Here is a 17,493-nt window from a genome sequence, read left to right on the forward strand (position 1 = left end):
AGGTTCGCAGGGGTGCGGGGGGGGGGCGGGAGAGGGAAGGTGTCGTCCATTTTGGTTGATTGTAGGCAGGGCGCCCGCAGGTGGTGGCCCTCATCTGCGAGAGGATCGAGGTGCAGAAAAGGTGAGGGGGGGGAAGTGACTTTTCTCAACTGTTTTGTATGGGTGAGTAGGCGAACTAGATGCATAACAAGGCAGTTGCTTTCACATAAACAAAGAGAACCAGGAGCAATCACGGTCTTCAGGTGGGGCAGGCCGTGGCTCTGAAAAGACGGGGCATTTCGTGTATTTCAGTGAATGTTTTTCACACTTGGCCAGGTTAGGTCCAGGTGTTTGGACTTCAATTCCCAGAATTCCCATGCCTGGCTTTTTCTTTTGGTGCAACCGTGAACAAAGATCCAATTGAACACATAAGAGTAAATTTAAGCATTTCAGCACTCCGGAAGACGGAATTGATACGCTGTGTTCAAATGATAGAAAAATTCAATAATATAAATTATACAGAGATATATAAAAGTGATTGTAACATACATAACATAAATATTAAAGCGAGTGCAGATAAGACCTTTTCCTATTTCTTTAGTCTAGGCTATCCCTAAAACAGATTCCCTTTTTGATTCAATTGTTACTTGGAAATGCCCCCTTTTCCTCAAAATTCCACTTCAGGAGGAGAATATTGGTAGTTCTGTCTCTTCTGCACCTTGGCACATCTTATTTTCTTCTGAAATTCTGCTTCCAGGCTCACAAAATAGCCTTATTTTTGGTTGGGTCAAATCTGGGTTTTGCTTAGGAGAAAATATATATTGGGTATTCTATAGCTGAAGTGTCTGGCAAAGAAAACTGGCAAAGTATTTGAAATAAAATCAATCCCATTTTACACAAAACTGAAAGGAATAGAGCTTAATATTGCAAATATATTTGGAGAATGAGAAATTGGAATATCTGATTTTGGAAAAATAATGGATCCAGATTTTAAGAAATGTAAAATATACTTCTAATCATCTAGGGAAGGTCAGTTTAATATAATTGTTAAGGCATCAGGTTAGAAATTAGAACTCTGAGTTCTAATCTCACCTTAGCTATGAAGCCAACTGAGTAACCTTGGACCATACAATCTCAGTCCTTGGAAGAACATAATGGCAAGCCATTTCTGAAAACCTTATTATAAAAATTGCAGGGGCTAATTCAGGCAGTTGCCAGAGTGAACACAGATTCAGCACTCAAACATAAATCTAGGAATGAAGTTAATTCATTATAATTAGTGATTATTGGACTCCTTAAATAATGTTTTTAACAATTGGATATCAGATGCACTGTGTTAATGTTACAGCTTTCTTATGATTTGGTCATGTCCGTGGCCTTTTTTTGGCTTCAAATAATTATATATGTTAACATAACTTGGTGAAAATATAGCAGTTTGTGTATGTACATGTATGGATTCAAGAGATGTTCTCTATCAATTTTTAAAAATATCTTTAGTAAAATGAAAATATGGGACAATATGGGCTAGATTTATAATATATGATTAAGCTTGTTTAATATTAATATTACATGGATCTTTTTTTTCTTTCAGTTCACTTTAATCACTATTATGAATTTGTTTTTTGATTGGGTACTGTCTATTCTATTTTTTTCTTGTGTTAATTTTTAACTTTCACCACCACCACCACCCCCCAAAAATGGGGAAAAAAGATTGCCAAAGGAAGCTTCAGTCTTATGAAAGCTGAGCCATGGTTCTATTCATTATGAAAATTCTGACTTGTAAATTTGATGAAAAGTTTCTCTAGATAGGAGATCCCAATTTGTTATATTTGGACTGTGAAATCAAGTCTAGATGAAAAGACCTGCAGTTAAACTTTTAGATCTCATAAAGCAATTGTGTTCTGATATGATCCATGTTGCTTCTAAATCAGGGTGCTGACCCAAAGGATTGTTCAAAGGAATTCAAGAAAGGAAGATGAGCGTAGAAGCTGTTGATCGGGAGGCAGCCACATCGAGCCGACCATGCACCCCCCCACAGACCTCCTGGTTTGAGTTCCTGCTAGAAGAGTCTCTGCTGGAGAAACACCTGAAAAAGGCTTCTCCTGGTAAATAATGCTGTTGTTCAAAGCTAAAACTTTTATTTTCGTAAATTATTGCAGAGGATAGAGGAATGTGGTAACATTTTCTATTTTCTAGAATTTTTTTTTTTAAAACAAGTTTTATTAATTTCAAAAACAAACAAATCATCATCAACCATTACATATTTAAACCTTTTTCCATTATAAATTTTACAAGTCAGATAAAACCTTATCTTATACAATACAATTCTATTTTAAACCATTTCTAAATGAACATAAAAACATCTCTTGTCCTCTATTTCTTTCTGACTTGATTATCGTCATTTTATTTCTATGCTTCTAAAGGTTTCACCAATACTTCTCAAAAACATAAACATACACAAACAAACATATAAAAATCTTTTAGTAAAGTAACTTGGCCCCGGTACCTCTCTTTATATGGGCTTTAATTATATTCATGCTCATCTTACAGATCATTACCTATTTTATTTACCATTCTGTATCTTCTATATATACTTCTCACACATTTCACTCTTCATAATTCTATCTTATTCAATCCATCTTAATTTAAATCATTATATTTGTATCTTTTGCCCATCCTTTATTATCACTCTATCTCATTCCTTATACTAAAAAAAAAAAAAAAAGAATTTCTCCTGAAATCTCTAATCAGAGTATGATGCCTTTCTATCCTCTCCCTAAATATTAGATTAACATTTAAAATGACACCTAATATCCAATCTGATTCTGCTTGGTACATTCTATCTATTAATTTTTACTTTTAATAACAATAAAAACAGAGTAATAAATCGGAAATGTTTAAATACATAGTATCCTCCTAAATACGTAGTTAAATAATAAATCTAAATAATAAATCTTATAACATTCTCATTGCCTTTCCCTTCAATATTTTATTACATTTTAAAAATCAATCATTATTAAACATTTCAACATTTTAACTTCTTATTAACTCTTAAACCATTCTAATTTTCTATTTCTAATACAAATATTACAATACCGTCTTATGTACCTTGCAAAATCTTTTTTTAAGAAAATTTATACTTTACCCTTTATCCTGAAAAGATTCCTCTTTTCCCATCCAATTTAAAACTTTGTGGCTTTTCTCCGCCTTTCCCCTTTCTTTCTTCCCCCACCCGATCTTCCTACCCCACCTTCTTCTAACCTCTGTCTTGCTGGCATCCCTTCTCTGTTGTATTCCCTTTTTCTTTTGTTTGCTATCATTATATTTATTTTGCATCATATTTTCTCTTTCTTAAATGTTTTTTAGATCTTAAGTCCTTCATTTTCCTCGCTTTCTTCCTTCCTTCTTCCTTAGGTAAATTTTGGGATTCATTAAAGATGGTGTCTTCGTCTTCCTCTTGTTGTAGTTCCATCTGTCGCATTGTCTGTTCATAGTTAACCAGCGCCATTTCTAAAAATAGAAAAGCTTTTCCCATACCATCTTTACAGGCTGCTTTTGTTTGCTCATATTCATCCCTCAGTTCCTCAAGGGAGAAAGCCATTATAAATCTTTTCTTTTCTTTTTTCCCTCTTTCTTCTTACTCCAACCAAAATATTCCAAAAGAAAAGTAAGACAATCCCAAAGTCCACAATCCTCAATCAATCCAAGCCAAGCCAAAATTCCCACTTTCTCTTCCAGGGGTAGTATCAGACAAAGGAAAAAGAAAATCCAAATCTGTGCTTTAAAGCCTTATTAAAAAAATTCTGTCTCCAAATCCTTAAGGCATCTCCTCCAACAAAATCCAGCCAGATAAATATATTTTTGTCCTCTCCCTTCCGACTTATCCCATAAAGCTAGTTTTACCTGAAAAAAAACAGGTTTCTCAATATCCGTTTGTTAATTCCGTCGGAGGGAGAGTAAACTTTCCTTTCAGCACCTCAGAATTGCCGCTTACTTTCTCTTATGGAAAGAATCATCCAAAAACCATCACTTCCAGGAATTAAATTAAATATATCTCAGAGTCCTGGATCGACCAAGAAGACTTTCACTTTTAAAAACTTTCTCCTCTTCCTCCTGCGCATACTTGCCCAGCTGCCGGCTTCTTTGTGGCGGCCATTACAGACCGCCGCTACGCCGTCTTGGTAAAAGGAGGTTCTGCCGGCCAGGGAGGGGTCTGCAATACCCCAAACCCTTTCCGGATCCCCTACCTTCAGCTGCCCCTGCAGGGCAGCCTTGCTCCGCACCCTTCCGGATCAGAGCCCCAAAGCGGCTAGCGCGGCAGGGATCGCGCAGCCATAATCCCTACCGCTCGCAAAGCCGACAAACCGGAAACCCCTATTTTCTAGGATTTTTACTACATTTTGTAGGATTCTTTTATCCCATAATGAAGTAAAAGCAGTAGTAGGTATTTGCTGATTCTTACTTGCACTGCACTTAAATCTTCAAGGTCCACATCACATAATGTATGTGGGTTTTTTATGTGTGCATAAAAATATAGTTGTTTGAATATGACAGTGATATAGCTCTGACAGTAAAACCAGTGGCATCAATGATTTCACTAAGTTTTCTTTTAGACAAAAATTATATCTATATATGTTTCTTTAAAAGTTGCTTGTTTACTATTCATTTATGTGCTTCTCCATAGGTGGTATTTTAATATACAATGCATATTTTAATCTTTTTTTTTTCTTGACAGATCCTTCGCCAGTCCAGCTAATTGTTCAGTTTTTGGAACAGGCTTCCAAACCTTTAGTCAATGAACAGAATCAAGTTCAGCCTCCCCCTGATAATAAGAGAAACCGGATTTTAAAATTACTTGCTCTAAAAGTTGCAGCACATTTGAAGTGGAATTTGGATGTGTTGGAGAAAAGGTATCAGTTGACTTCTTAGATAAGATTGTTTACATATAATTAAGTCATAGTAAAAAGTATTAATTTTCCTATTGTCTAAATAAGTAGTATTTTGAAGTTTCCATTTTAAAGACACATGAACTAAAAATTCAGTCTCAAGACATATTAATCATTGGTAATCATGATGAATAATCAGGAAACTAAGTTAAGATTTAGTTTGTACCCCCATAGGAGAACATCTGGGATAGTTATTTGCTATTCTGTTTTCCAGCTTGTAGGTTAGATGCACAATAAAAATAGCACAAAGACTGCATTGGAACCTTAATGGTTTTTGTTTTGGTGATGTTCTGTAACAAAATTAAGAGCTGATCATGAATCTTCATTTTTTTTTGGTCTTTTAGTTTATCTGTACCTGTATTGAACATGCTATTAAATGAATTGTTGTGCATCAGTAAGGTTCCTCCTGGAACTAAACACATAGATATGGACCTTGCCTCTTTACCTCCAACCACTGCCATGGCTATATTGCTCTACAACAGATGGTAAGATTTATTTTTCTTGAATACTCTTTACTAGAAGTAAAGTGTTAAGGTCAAAGAAATCCTATTCTGCTTATGAGGTTTATAAGTGGTACGTGCACACTAGATGGCTTTTTTTTCTTTTTGATTAGCTGTCACACAAATAAATCAGTAATTCCATTTGCGTATCATTTTTAGCCTGGGAAAAGAATAAGCTAGTTGGTTTCCAATGTCTCTTCCTTTGAAATTGGTTAGAGCTTTCGATTACAGGTCCTGATTCATAAAAATGACAATTTAAAAATTCGATAAACTAAAGTGAAGCCCTGTTTTATTTCTCTATGTTCTCAACTAGAAGATTGGAGAATGAGTGAAATCAATATTTCCAGTGTGCTACATGCAAATCAGCCTTTTGCTGTCATATTTGTACCAGCTTTAATTTTTTAAATAAGCCCCGATAAATAATGCTAATATCAGAATAATTCACTATTTTGTGCTAAGTTTTGCTTTTTTTTTTTAATAGGGCTATCAGAACCATAGTCAACAGTAGTTTTCCTGTCAGATTGGCAAAACCTGGTCCACCTCAGTTGAATGTGTAAGTCTGTCCATCTGTTTCAGCCTAAACCAAAATCAGGATCCAATTTTCAACTCGGCGTGTGAACAAAATATGTATTAAACTTGTTTGATACTCACATCCTTTGAGTTGGCTATCTGATCAATTGAAGTCTTACAGCATATGTTTAAAATATGTATTACAAGATTTTTAGAGGAAAGAGGACACAATCCCTGACTACAGTATATTTATATAAAATAATTCGGATTCTCTTAGAACAAATACAAAATTATTGAAAAAGCTTAACCCTTAAATGATTCAGTTTTCAATCTTGAAATGTGGTTTATTACAAAAAATGTAAGGAAAACCTTTTTGTTGCTTATTTATTTATGTATCCATTTGTGGGTTTGAGTCAGTGTTGACCCTTGGTGACTGCCTGGAAAGTCCCTGCAGTTCTCTTGGAAAGATTCTGGAAGTGGTTTGCTTTGCCTCCTCCTAGGACTTGAAAGAGAGTGATCCCAAATCACCTGGCTGCCTTTGTGCCTAAGGTGGGATTACATCTTCTGGTTTCTATCCTGATGCCTTAACATCCACACCAAACTATATCTGTTGCATGCTAAACACATAAGGTATACTGGAAATCTAAATAGTGCAATAACTTGATATTGCATTCAATAATAACTTTACAATTGCTTTTGGCTTTTTTGTTTAGTATGAATCAGTTGCAACAAGAAAAGGAAGTCACAGATAACATTTTGAAAGTGGTAAGGGCTTTTTATTAAGTTATCCACTATTAAAAGTTAGTTGATTCAATTACTCAAGAAAAGTGTTAAAGTTAGGACCTTTCTCATATAAAAATGGCATTTGATATCTTTACTGTGATAATTGGAGCATCTTACTTCTAACTCCAGCTCCATTGGATATGTTGAATTTGTGAAGTTTGTGTGAGAAAATTCTTTCAGGAGGGAATATTTTATATTCTTAGCCTTTTGACTTAAATCATACAATAGGGAAGACTCACATAATAAGTCAGAATAAGGATGTTTTGCAGGGAACTAGATCACAAAATGCCAGTTGCAGTACTGTGCAGTTTATTCCAGCATGTCTGTCTGATAAGTATCGGTAGAGGGGAGAAAATCTATTTTATACACACTCTCCCAAGGGCAAAATAGTGAAAACAACAGGGGTACAATCATATGTATCATTCAAATTGCTGTGCAGAAACCTGAATCAAATTAGTGGTGGTAGAAATAATTGCTTACCTTGTGAATTTCAGAGAGATATAATTATATTTTCTTGCTCATAACACCAAGTTGATCTGTTTATCTTTAAACCATCTTTCATAATGGAAAGATAAATTCTCTTTTAAAAATAATTCATAAATACATCTGTTGCAAGATTAGTAACAGGTGTTCTTCTCTTTGGTAGGACATTGTGAGTGTTGTAGGACAATACTTGATACATAGGAACTGCTTTATAAATAACTGTAAACCAAAATCATTACAAAAAGTAAATCATATTTTTCTTTTCATGCAATTACAGGGTAATGATGAGCTTTCTCATTCTGAGCTCAGAGAATATTAAATGGTTATTATTTGGAGATAACTGAGTATGTGAGATATTTGACCCGAGGGATAATTGACATTTGTTAGTGTAAAATTCGATGTAGCTTGAATTAGAGAAGTGCAGCATTTATCTTAAGTAATCAAAACAGGTGTTAATAACTAAGCATTTAAGTTCCTTTGTGTTGTTCCAGCTAAAAGAACAGGCTGCTGATTCCATTCTGGTTTTGGAAGGAGCACTCAAATTAAACAAGGACCTTTACATTCACACTATAAGGACGTTAGATCTGCTAGCTATGGAACCTGGTATGGTTAATGGAGAGACAGAGAGTTCTACAGCCGGATTAAATATTAGCACCGAGGAAATGCAATGCCAGGTGGGTTGATCTTAATGAGTTTGTGTAACAATGATTTTAAGTTAATGACAGCCTTGGAAAAAGTGAATTATGAGCTGTTCTCGAATTATGCCTATCACTACCCCCACGATCATGTGATCACAAATTAATTTTTATTCATAAATAAAGAGGGCACTTGGCAGCCAGTTTGCATTTACAGTAGTTGCAGCCGTGCAGTCACCTGAGTAAGATTTGTAACCTTTCCAGCCAGCTTCCAACAATCAAAGTCAGTTGGGGAAGCCAGATTTGTTTAATTTATACATGATTCGTTTAATAACTGCATGATTCATTTAATGAGCACATGATTCATTTAACAGCCATAGTAAAAATGGTTGTAAAAATGACTCATTTAACAAGCACATTATTTCGCAGTCAAAATTCCAATTGTAATTGTTGTAAAAGTTGAGGCCTACCTTTAATTGTGGATTCATAAATGAAATTCATTTTAAAACAATTAATGGCCCCATCAGCCATTGTTGACATTCTACATTTGAAGATAGTGTAGCTTTCAAGTGTTTTGAAAATGTGAAGAATAGTCACTTTTACAATTGTTGTATTGTTTCAAGACTGATTTATTTGCAAATGTTTGGAAAGAGAAAGCACATTTTTAATGTAGTACATAGAGCAAAGATTTTGTCTCTGCGCATTAAATCATTGCTTTAGAATTTCTTCTGAGGATTCCAACAGGGATTAAAATTTTCTTCTATATTTTTGGGGGGTCTGTTTCAGGTATGCTATGATTTAGGGGCCATCTACTTCCAGCAGGGTTCCACAAACTTTGATTTATATAGGAATGCCAGAGATAAATTTTTTAGAACCAAGGAATTGATTTCAAAGGTGAGTTAACAAGTTTTAAAATAAAGTAGGAAATGAATTTTGTTTTTACCGAAAATGGAAATCCATCTAGAAGTTTCATTGCAAATTTCAAGAAAGTGCCTATAGTTTCACAAGACTGGCCGATCCTCAGATTATTAGAACATTTGTTCAACCTAGTAATCTTGCCATTATTGTGATTTTGTTTCTTTTTAAATAGTAGGATGTTGTAAGTTGTTATGCACAACAAAGTTATACTATGTTGCAAACCGATCTGATATCTTTTAGAAGAAGAATGGTAAATAAGTACTGATAACAACAACAACAAAATGGTATCGATTCTTGGAAAATCATCACACCTCTTTCCATAGGAATTTGAGAAACAAGTCTGTATGAAAGGTGTTTGCCTTGAAGCATAAAACATTGGAAGTGTTTGCTACATTTTTACAACTTTGATAACATTGTATTTTCTAGATTGGCTCATCACTTCATTGCATGATAGATGAAAAGAGGCTAGCTGGTTACTGTCAAGCTTGTTGTGTCCTTGCCCCCTCTGACAGTAGTTCACAACCGTCAACTCCCTACAGTCAAATTCATAGCTGCTTAAGATCTGGCAATTACCAGGTAAACTGCCTACAAACAGGCCTTGCTCTTATAGCTGGTTATTCATTTCTCCAAGTCATTCCAAAGTATTATTGAAGGGTTGAGCATAGCTTCTGCTGATTGGTTAACATTAGTTTTTTTTTTTACCATTGTTACTGATTCAATTTCTGGTCCATCTTTCTTGCAAGGAATTTAGAATAGTGGGCCATCCTCACAGGGGTGGGTTTCTACCGGTTCTGTCCACCTCTGTAGAACCGGTACCTCTGAAGAGCAGCAGACATAGAACCAGTTCTATGTCTGCTGATGTTTTTGCCCACCCGCCCACCTGGACTCTTACCTGACCTTTATTTCCTGCTTTTTCAACTTCAGCTGTGGTGCAAGGCACAGCTGCAGTTAAAAAAGCAGGAAAAAAGTGCTTTTTCAAAGGCTACTTCTCTGCACTCAGCATGCTGATGACGATTTACAGGCATGTACGCAGCGTGCAGGGAAGCATATCATAAATCACCGAACCTCGTAAATCACCGAACTGGTAGTTAACCCTGTCGGATCCCACCCCTGCATCCTCACAATAAATCTGTGGTGTTTATTAGGCAAAACAACATTGACAGCTCAACACCACCCAGTGAATTGGTGGTATAATTGGTGGTTTGTTTCCACATGAAGCCTCACTCTATGCTGCTTTGCAGTGCTGAAGTTTGAAGCACATACCTTTTGAATTAAAACATGCAAGTAGTGCCTGTGTTTGTGTTCTAGGAACTGGTAAAGATTTTCCTTGAAGATAACCGCATGCCCACTTTACCAATTCAGTTCAGACAGTCGGTGTTACGGCAGCTCTCCCAGAAGGCTCAACAAGGGTGAGGCATAAATTGAAGGAGAGAACCACTCTGACCCACATCTATTAATTATTTGTCAAGCCTAGCAGAGTAGATAGATTGCTGAGCAACCCTTTGCCTTTGAGTTGTCTGTTGTACAAGCCCAGAGAAAGAAAAATAATTTGCAAGGATAGAAAGTTAGGGAGAAGTACAGTTGGATGGTGTTCGTGTGAACTAGTTTTAATTTTTAAATTTCCGTTTCTTTCCTTTTTTGTTTTTCCTTATCTTAATTTCTTTGGCTTGTTTTTCTTACCCTTTTCTATGGTTTGTGTAATGTTATTTATCCTATGGTATGATAGGTATTGCATATGTATATTGCATATGTATAATTGGTTGTTATACTAGGATATAAAAACAGCACGTGTAAGTTTTTGTGTGCCAATTTGCCTCGGTTTATTTTTTATTTTACACAGAGATGAAGTTCTTGATGAAATCTATTTCAAGGTTTGTGCATGCAACAATGTTTGTGATGTGATGCAGGGTCGGCCAGTTGGCGTCCAGTTTACTCAGATGTTTCTTAGACCTACCAAAGAAAAAATAGACTTTCTCCTAGAGGTAAAAATATACCCAATTTTAGATTTAACTATACACACATACATGCACTTGTATTTCATTATTCGTGTTTAATGTTCCTTTAAAAATCTGAAGACAAGTCTGCTATTTCTTTTAAAGGCATTTCGTAAGGCAGATTTTTGTACATCTCTAACTTGGCATGTTGCCAATTTATGAGCTAACTCATTTTAAGGTTTTGTTAAGTGGCTTTTTCTATATGCTGCATCTGATTTTGGTTAATTATTAATGAGGATTATCACCATAATAGATGCGGATGTCTCAAGCAAGTTATACCAGTAAACAAACAAAATTCCATTAGATGAAATATGACTGCATAATGTGAAATGAGACTTTTCTCTGATTCTTCATATGCAATAAGCATTTTTAAAAATCCTTTCCTATTCTAGGGTCTATATATGTGGCTTTTCTAATTTGTAACTAAAACTAGGTAGAGAAAATGCTTCCTTCATTCAAAAGATAACTATGTAATGTTATTGCTATAAACAAGGTTTCAAAGAATATACCATGCCAAAAAATGCATACTCTATTTTTCTAAAGAGTTTACTGGATTTTTCTTGAGATTTAATTATTCAATATTTAAACTTCTTAGGTGTGTTCAAAATCAATACATGTAGAAAATGCACCAGAATCTTCAAAAAGAAAAATGGCTTATTTTCTAAAGTAAGTGTGCGATAAGAATTTATACTGTGTTAAAAATTGGACAGTAATTTTGTCTTTTACCTTTTTTTGGATGATAAGGGATAGTGAAACGATTCTGGAAGCTGCTGAAGAGAGAACCATATAAGAGAAAATTAGGGTATTTTGTTTTTGAAAGGGAGATGTATACTCACCTGCAAGCTATTAGTAGCTTACTAAAACTACTTTTCCTACAATCATGCAGCTTTCATTAGCATAATCTGAGGAAGTGATGTGGTTAAATTGGAAGTGTAATTCATTGTAAGATATCTCTGTTAAGAATTCATTGATATATGAATTTCCTAAGTATTACTAACCCAGCAATCTGAAGAAAAAAGTTGTCACTTTTCTTTCCACAAACATTTGCTCTTAATTCTGTGCAGGAATCTGTGTCTGGGTTTGGAAGATCTCCAATTTGTCTTCATGATTTCCTCCCATGAGCTCTTCATAGCTCTATTGAAAGATGATGAACGAAAACTGCTCATTGATCAGATGAGGAAGAGGTCGCTTCGAGTCAATTTAGGCACTAAACTGATAACATCATTTTATGATATTCCAGGTAATTTCTCTCACTTCCCTTAAATTTTTCACAACCTTTTTTTGAGCAGAATAAAATAATATGGTAAGAATATTTTTACTGTAGTCAGCTAATGCAGCTTGTTGAATTGACGTGTTTTCTTAAGTGACACACTTACACATATTTCTGTTGGCTATGGTTAATGTATATGTCTGTACTTCAGAACAGTGGAGTTTATAGCTCAGTATGGGATATCAACAAGTCTACAGATTATTTAACTTCTTTTACTGATTAGTAGCAATTCTCTCGTGAGCAGGCACCTGAGAGAAACACCTACATTTATAACGATTGCAACAGTGAGATGCTTTTCTGCTCGTTTTCTCTGCTATTATCAGGAGGATAAATCAGTGCAATGTTTTGGACTTGGAATGGAGTCATGTAACTTTTTCAAGCTTGTCCCAGCTAGATCCCTGGGAAAGAATGACCTCAACTATATTTGGTTGAAGCGATGGGTTCTTTTACTAGGATTAGTGGTTGCAAATAAAGGAAGGCTAGAACTAAGGTTTCCTGTGCAAAGACTACAAAATTTTCCCCTTTGTGGTCCTTCCCCCTTGTGACCAGATCGTTATTGTCCAATAGCATGCCAGTGCGATGTTTTGGGAACCGCTCTGATGGGCGTATCCTGCAATGGCTTCTCATTCTTTCCAATGCCAGGTGTCCTTGAGGCAGCTGGATTAATCCAGTTTAACATGTCTGGTTCCTGTCAGTGCCACTCTCTCCCCCCCATACGTGTATCTCCTGTCTTCTTGTCCTCCTGTACATCTCCTCCTCCTCTTATTTGAAGCACCTCCAAGCCCAAAGCAGTCGAGGAGAAGCCCCTGCCTCCCATGATGGTGGTGATGGTGGAGGAAACACTATGAGATAAAGAGGATGCTAGACTTGAGATACTTTAAGGGGAAATTACAATATTTAGTGCAGTGGAAAGGGTATCAGCTGATGCAGAGTGGGCACAATGTCAGTGCAGATAAACTAGTAAGAAGGTTTTATGAAAAATACCCTCAGCGACTCTTTGATTGCTGATGGTGTTTTGCATGGAACCTTCTTACTAGTTTGCCTGCACTGACATTGTGGGCACCTGCCCCCCCCCCCTTTACTGCTTTGAACCCCATCCCACCGTTTATGACAGGATGCTAGCAAGATTAGCAGAGAGTAGCAAAGATGGAAGCTCTGATAAACTTGTGCTTTTGCTTAGTTTTCATCATTATAACTAGATGATGCGTCTTTAGATGGGTCAAATGGAAAAGGCATAGGGAGAGACCAGGGTCCTCTTAAGATAAGAAAGACAACAAGGTTGCTCCAGGTTCTGACAAATTTCTCTAAGACCATTAACAAACCATTAATCCTGTTTTGAGAATCATGATACAACAGTGTAATAAGCATGTACCCTTACGTACAATTCTGTATATACTCTGAAAAGTCCCATTATCAATTTAATTTAATTTAGTTACTCAAAAGTGATGTCTTTAGAACACGTGCACACAAAATGCATTCTCTGCCTTCCTCCTGCCTTTTCAGACAGTAAATATAATATTTTATTTAATTGCATAATTACACTAATTTCAGCTGAAATTAATGAAAAGATTAAGCTATCTCATTTCTTAACTTTTGAACAGATCGTGTCCATTCTTACAGTTAATGGTCACTTAGGTATAAATTTCTCAGCAATAAATATATGGTGGTTTTTTTTCCAGCTTTAGCGAGTGTGAATATTGGCCAGTTGGAGCATCAGCTTATTTTATCACTGGATCCTTGGAGAATCCGCCAGATTTTAATTGAGTTACACGGTATGACATCTGAACGCCATTTCTGGACAGTTTCCAATAAGGTAATTTCCTTTATTTAAAGATGAAGAATGTAATGATACATAGTTATAATTATGTAAAAATATAATATATGTATATTTTTTCTAGTGGGAAGTTCCAAATGTTTATGGCAATGTTATCCTAGGAATTAAAGATAATTTGACTAGAGATTTAGTCTACATCTTGATGGCAAAAGGACTACATTGCAGTACAATTAAGGTGAGAAAGATTGCTTATTGGTATTCTGAAAGGCCACAAAGAAAAATTGCCTTATTATTAAAATGTCATAATAGTATTTTGACTTATGATTAAAATATGTAAAAAATCTTATCTTATTACATGGATATACTGACTATGGGTCTGTATAGTGTGAAAGGTTAAATATATTTTAAAGATTACTTGTTTATTTCTCTTATTTTTCTCATGCCTCATTTCTTAGTTCTGTAGTTGTTGGTTTCAATTTTTTAAATATATCAGCACATGCTAAGAAAGACATATGACTTGTCAGATACCTCTTGAATGCAAGAGAAATTTAGAACTAAATTTCATTGAACTGTAACAAGTAGGTGTATTGTACAAAACTTAGCATGTAAAATGCCACAAGTACCTGTCTTCTGCTATAATATCTCAGCATTACTAATTGTTTGTAAATGTGACAACAACAACAAAAACCTGTTGCTTTTTGTTGCAGGATTTTGTCCATGCCAAGAAACTTTTTGCTGCCTGTCTTGAACTTGTGACTGAGTTTTCTCCGAAGTTGCGCCAAGTGATGCTGAATGAAATGCTGCTTCTGGACATTTATACCCATGAAGCAGGAGTAGGACTTTCCGGAGAACGTCCTCCCTCTGACTTGATCAGCAGAGTTCGGGGGTACTTAGAAATGAGGGTGCCTGGTAAGAACCTTCAGGTTAAGAACATGGCAAGATTTCCATCTTTGGGAAGAATTTATTTGTTTATATCCCACCTTTATTATTTTTATAAATAACTCAAGGCAGCAAGCACAACTTCTATTCCTCACAACAGCAACCACCCTGTAAAATGGGTTGGGCTGAGAATGAGTGACTGGCCCAACTGGCTTTCATGGCTAAGACGGGACTAGAACTCACAGTCTCCTTCTATCAAGCCTGGTGTCTTAACTACCTAAACCAAACTGGCTCTATTAAGAGTTATCAATCTTTACAATTTACAATTGTATTATTATCAGTTATAGTTCTTACAATTGCATTTTTGTCTGCTGGCCAGTTGTAATGCTACATTAATGCTGATTGATGGTCAGCCATACATAGAATTGTATATTCAAGATTTCCCGCTTATGGCTCATGAGCCACAAACAAATAATTGGTATTACTTCTCTAACCCACATGTTCTGTCTTGGCACTTTCCTCCTCCTCCTCCCTATTTCCCACTTCATAAACCATAGAGTTCTCTTAAAAGCAAGGAAGTTTTCATAAGCTTGTTAATTGCTTTCAACTTTCAAGGATATAATTTTTGTAAAGAACCATCTGATCAGTTCCTGTTTTAAAATCCATTGTAGATATTCCTCTTCGACAAGTTGTAGCAGAGGAATGTGTTGCCTTTTTGTTAAACTGGCAGGAGAGCGAGTACTTAACTATGCACGTTCCACATTCATTGGTACAGACTAATCCTTATGTGAAGGTAAGGCATAGTTTTGTATTGATTACTTAATTGAGGGATCCTGAACTTGTTTGCTGTATATGTTAAGTTCTAACTTGTTTGCTGTATATGTTAAGGTGTAGTCTACTAGCAGTATTCAGTAGTCCGATCCAAAGTGAGCAGTGGTAGTTTCAGATCTAGGCTGCCACTGGTATCTTAAAAGAAGGTGCACTTTTTTCTGTGTGAATTCACAAGTATGTGACTGGAAGTAGTCATCTCACAGACGGAGGGGAGTCCGTGCCAGATCAAAAGCACTCTTCTGGTCCAAATATTATACATCCCTTTTACTTGTTTTCCCCGAGTGCTTGTTTTTTCTATCTGTACTTATTTCTACCTTGCTTGGTAAAATATTTGCATTTGCAAATAACATTTCTTTGTGGCCATTCACAATTGATTTTGTGGTAGGATAGCTTGTACCATATAACATCAAGTATATACATATTGGGGACATGGTGGCTCAGCAGTTAAAGATGCTGAGCTTGTCAGCTGGCAGGCAGGGTTCAAGACCTGAGTGCCATGTGACAGAATGAGCTCCCATTACTTGCCCCAGCTCCTGCCCACCTAGCAGTTCAAAAGCATGCAAATGCAAGTAGATAAAGACACTTTGGCATGAATTCTAGTCTGTCAGTTCTTTTCTGAGTTCTGCACTTTGGTGAGAAAGTAACTGCTCCATGCACTTTGATTATAGACATGCTGGCCACATGATCAGGGAACCGTCCTTGGACAATCCTGGCTCCCTCCACCAAGAAATGGAAATGAGCACTGCCTCCTAGAGTCAGACACAACAGGGCAGGGGAAACCTTTACCTTTATATATATAGTAAGAATCTTGCCTGGTCCAAAATCTGAATTATTTTAGTTTTATAAGAATAATAATACAATAGTCCAAAATTAGCGAAATCAGAGAACTCTATCATTAATTCTGAATAGTTGAGATGTGTTGGGAGCTTTAGACTATTTGTTTAATATCAGAAGCTCCCTATTCAGGCCCTTAACTGCATTTGAACTTCTGAATTTCAGAAATACCTGCACTATGATGAGCATGGTGTTTCTGGACAATTATCTGGACCTATGTGTTCTTTTGAAGTATCCTGCATATTTCTGGCTAATGATTTTAGTATTAACTTGGATAATACTAAGTTCCAATAGGGATAGATTGCTGGAACAAATAAGATTAATGCATTCAAAGACTTTCTTCTTTTTTGCTTAGTTAGGCCAGCTTTTGGCTGCCACAAGTCAAGATCTTCCTGGACCAAAAGAAGGCAGGTGGGCAGCTACAGACCTTTGGGAGATTGTTGTACAAATCTGCAGTGTATCCCACCAACACAAAAGAGGGAATGATGGCAGAGTGAGTTTAATAAAGCAGAGAGAATCGACATTAGGCATTATGTACAGGTAAACTGCTATAATTTTCTTACATCCCTAAATGTTGTAATCATATTATTCTATATCTAATAGCAATAGGACTTAGATGTCATGCCTCCGTTGGAGTCTGACTCTGAGGAAGAGGAGGAACAGCCAACAGGGAGTGGGAGTGGGGCTCCAGAGATTGTGGAGGAAACTGGGGAAGGGCACAGGCCGGCTGGGCATTCAGAGGAAGACCCAGGCCCATCCCCTCTTCATCCTAGGGCATGTAGGGAGGAGCGGATAAGGGAGAAACGTGAATGGCGTGGTCTACAGGGGAGGAAAGGGCCCTGATCCCCTTCACAGGCTGCAGTTGTGAGGACTGGTTAAAAGGACAAACTGCGCATGGCCTAGTGCTGGAAGCAAAGCATGAATTCTAGTCTGTCAGTTCTTTTCTGAGTTCTGGCAAGTCCTTCCCAGTGTATGTATTTTGATATCTGTGGACATCTTCAAGGCCTTATCCTGCCTTGCCTCATTAATTGCTTCAGTGTCGTTTGTTTTGTTTTTCCTATTTATAATTTATATGTATTTTGAATTTGAATGGAATTTCTTCCTTTTCACAACTGTTCGTGGGGGAGTTTTTTCTCCAGTCAACGATAATTGGACCT

General features: G+C 36.3%; 1 protein-coding gene across 2 annotated transcripts in view; it reads left to right on the forward strand.

The window, feature by feature from the left end:
• Positions 1 to 17,493, forward strand: part of INTS8 (integrator complex subunit 8) — a 25,022-nt gene continuing 7,529 nt past the window's right edge. For both annotated transcript variants that reach the window (XM_026690744.2, XM_087962013.1), the window contains exons 1-18: positions 1 to 121; positions 1,911 to 2,084; positions 4,715 to 4,889; positions 5,270 to 5,410; positions 5,907 to 5,978; positions 6,649 to 6,700; positions 7,693 to 7,875; positions 8,623 to 8,730; positions 9,181 to 9,330; positions 10,063 to 10,163; positions 10,595 to 10,736; positions 11,344 to 11,414; positions 11,813 to 11,988; positions 13,698 to 13,831; positions 13,917 to 14,027; positions 14,500 to 14,701; positions 15,343 to 15,464; positions 16,692 to 16,876. In XM_026690744.2, coding sequence (XP_026546529.1) covers positions 1,955 to 2,084; positions 4,715 to 4,889; positions 5,270 to 5,410; positions 5,907 to 5,978; positions 6,649 to 6,700; positions 7,693 to 7,875; positions 8,623 to 8,730; positions 9,181 to 9,330; positions 10,063 to 10,163; positions 10,595 to 10,736; positions 11,344 to 11,414; positions 11,813 to 11,988; positions 13,698 to 13,831; positions 13,917 to 14,027; positions 14,500 to 14,701; positions 15,343 to 15,464; positions 16,692 to 16,876 — 2,255 coding nt within the window. In that variant the 5' untranslated portion in view covers positions 1 to 121; positions 1,911 to 1,954. The remainder of the gene's footprint in view (positions 122 to 1,910; positions 2,085 to 4,714; positions 4,890 to 5,269; positions 5,411 to 5,906; positions 5,979 to 6,648; positions 6,701 to 7,692; positions 7,876 to 8,622; positions 8,731 to 9,180; positions 9,331 to 10,062; positions 10,164 to 10,594; positions 10,737 to 11,343; positions 11,415 to 11,812; positions 11,989 to 13,697; positions 13,832 to 13,916; positions 14,028 to 14,499; positions 14,702 to 15,342; positions 15,465 to 16,691; positions 16,877 to 17,493) is intronic.

This window comes from Notechis scutatus, chromosome 3 (assembly GCF_049901735.1).
Source record: "Notechis scutatus isolate UNSWTSFEM ecotype Mainland chromosome 3, rNotScu1.2, whole genome shotgun sequence".
NCBI classification, from domain to species: Eukaryota; Metazoa; Chordata; class Lepidosauria; order Squamata; family Elapidae; genus Notechis; species Notechis scutatus.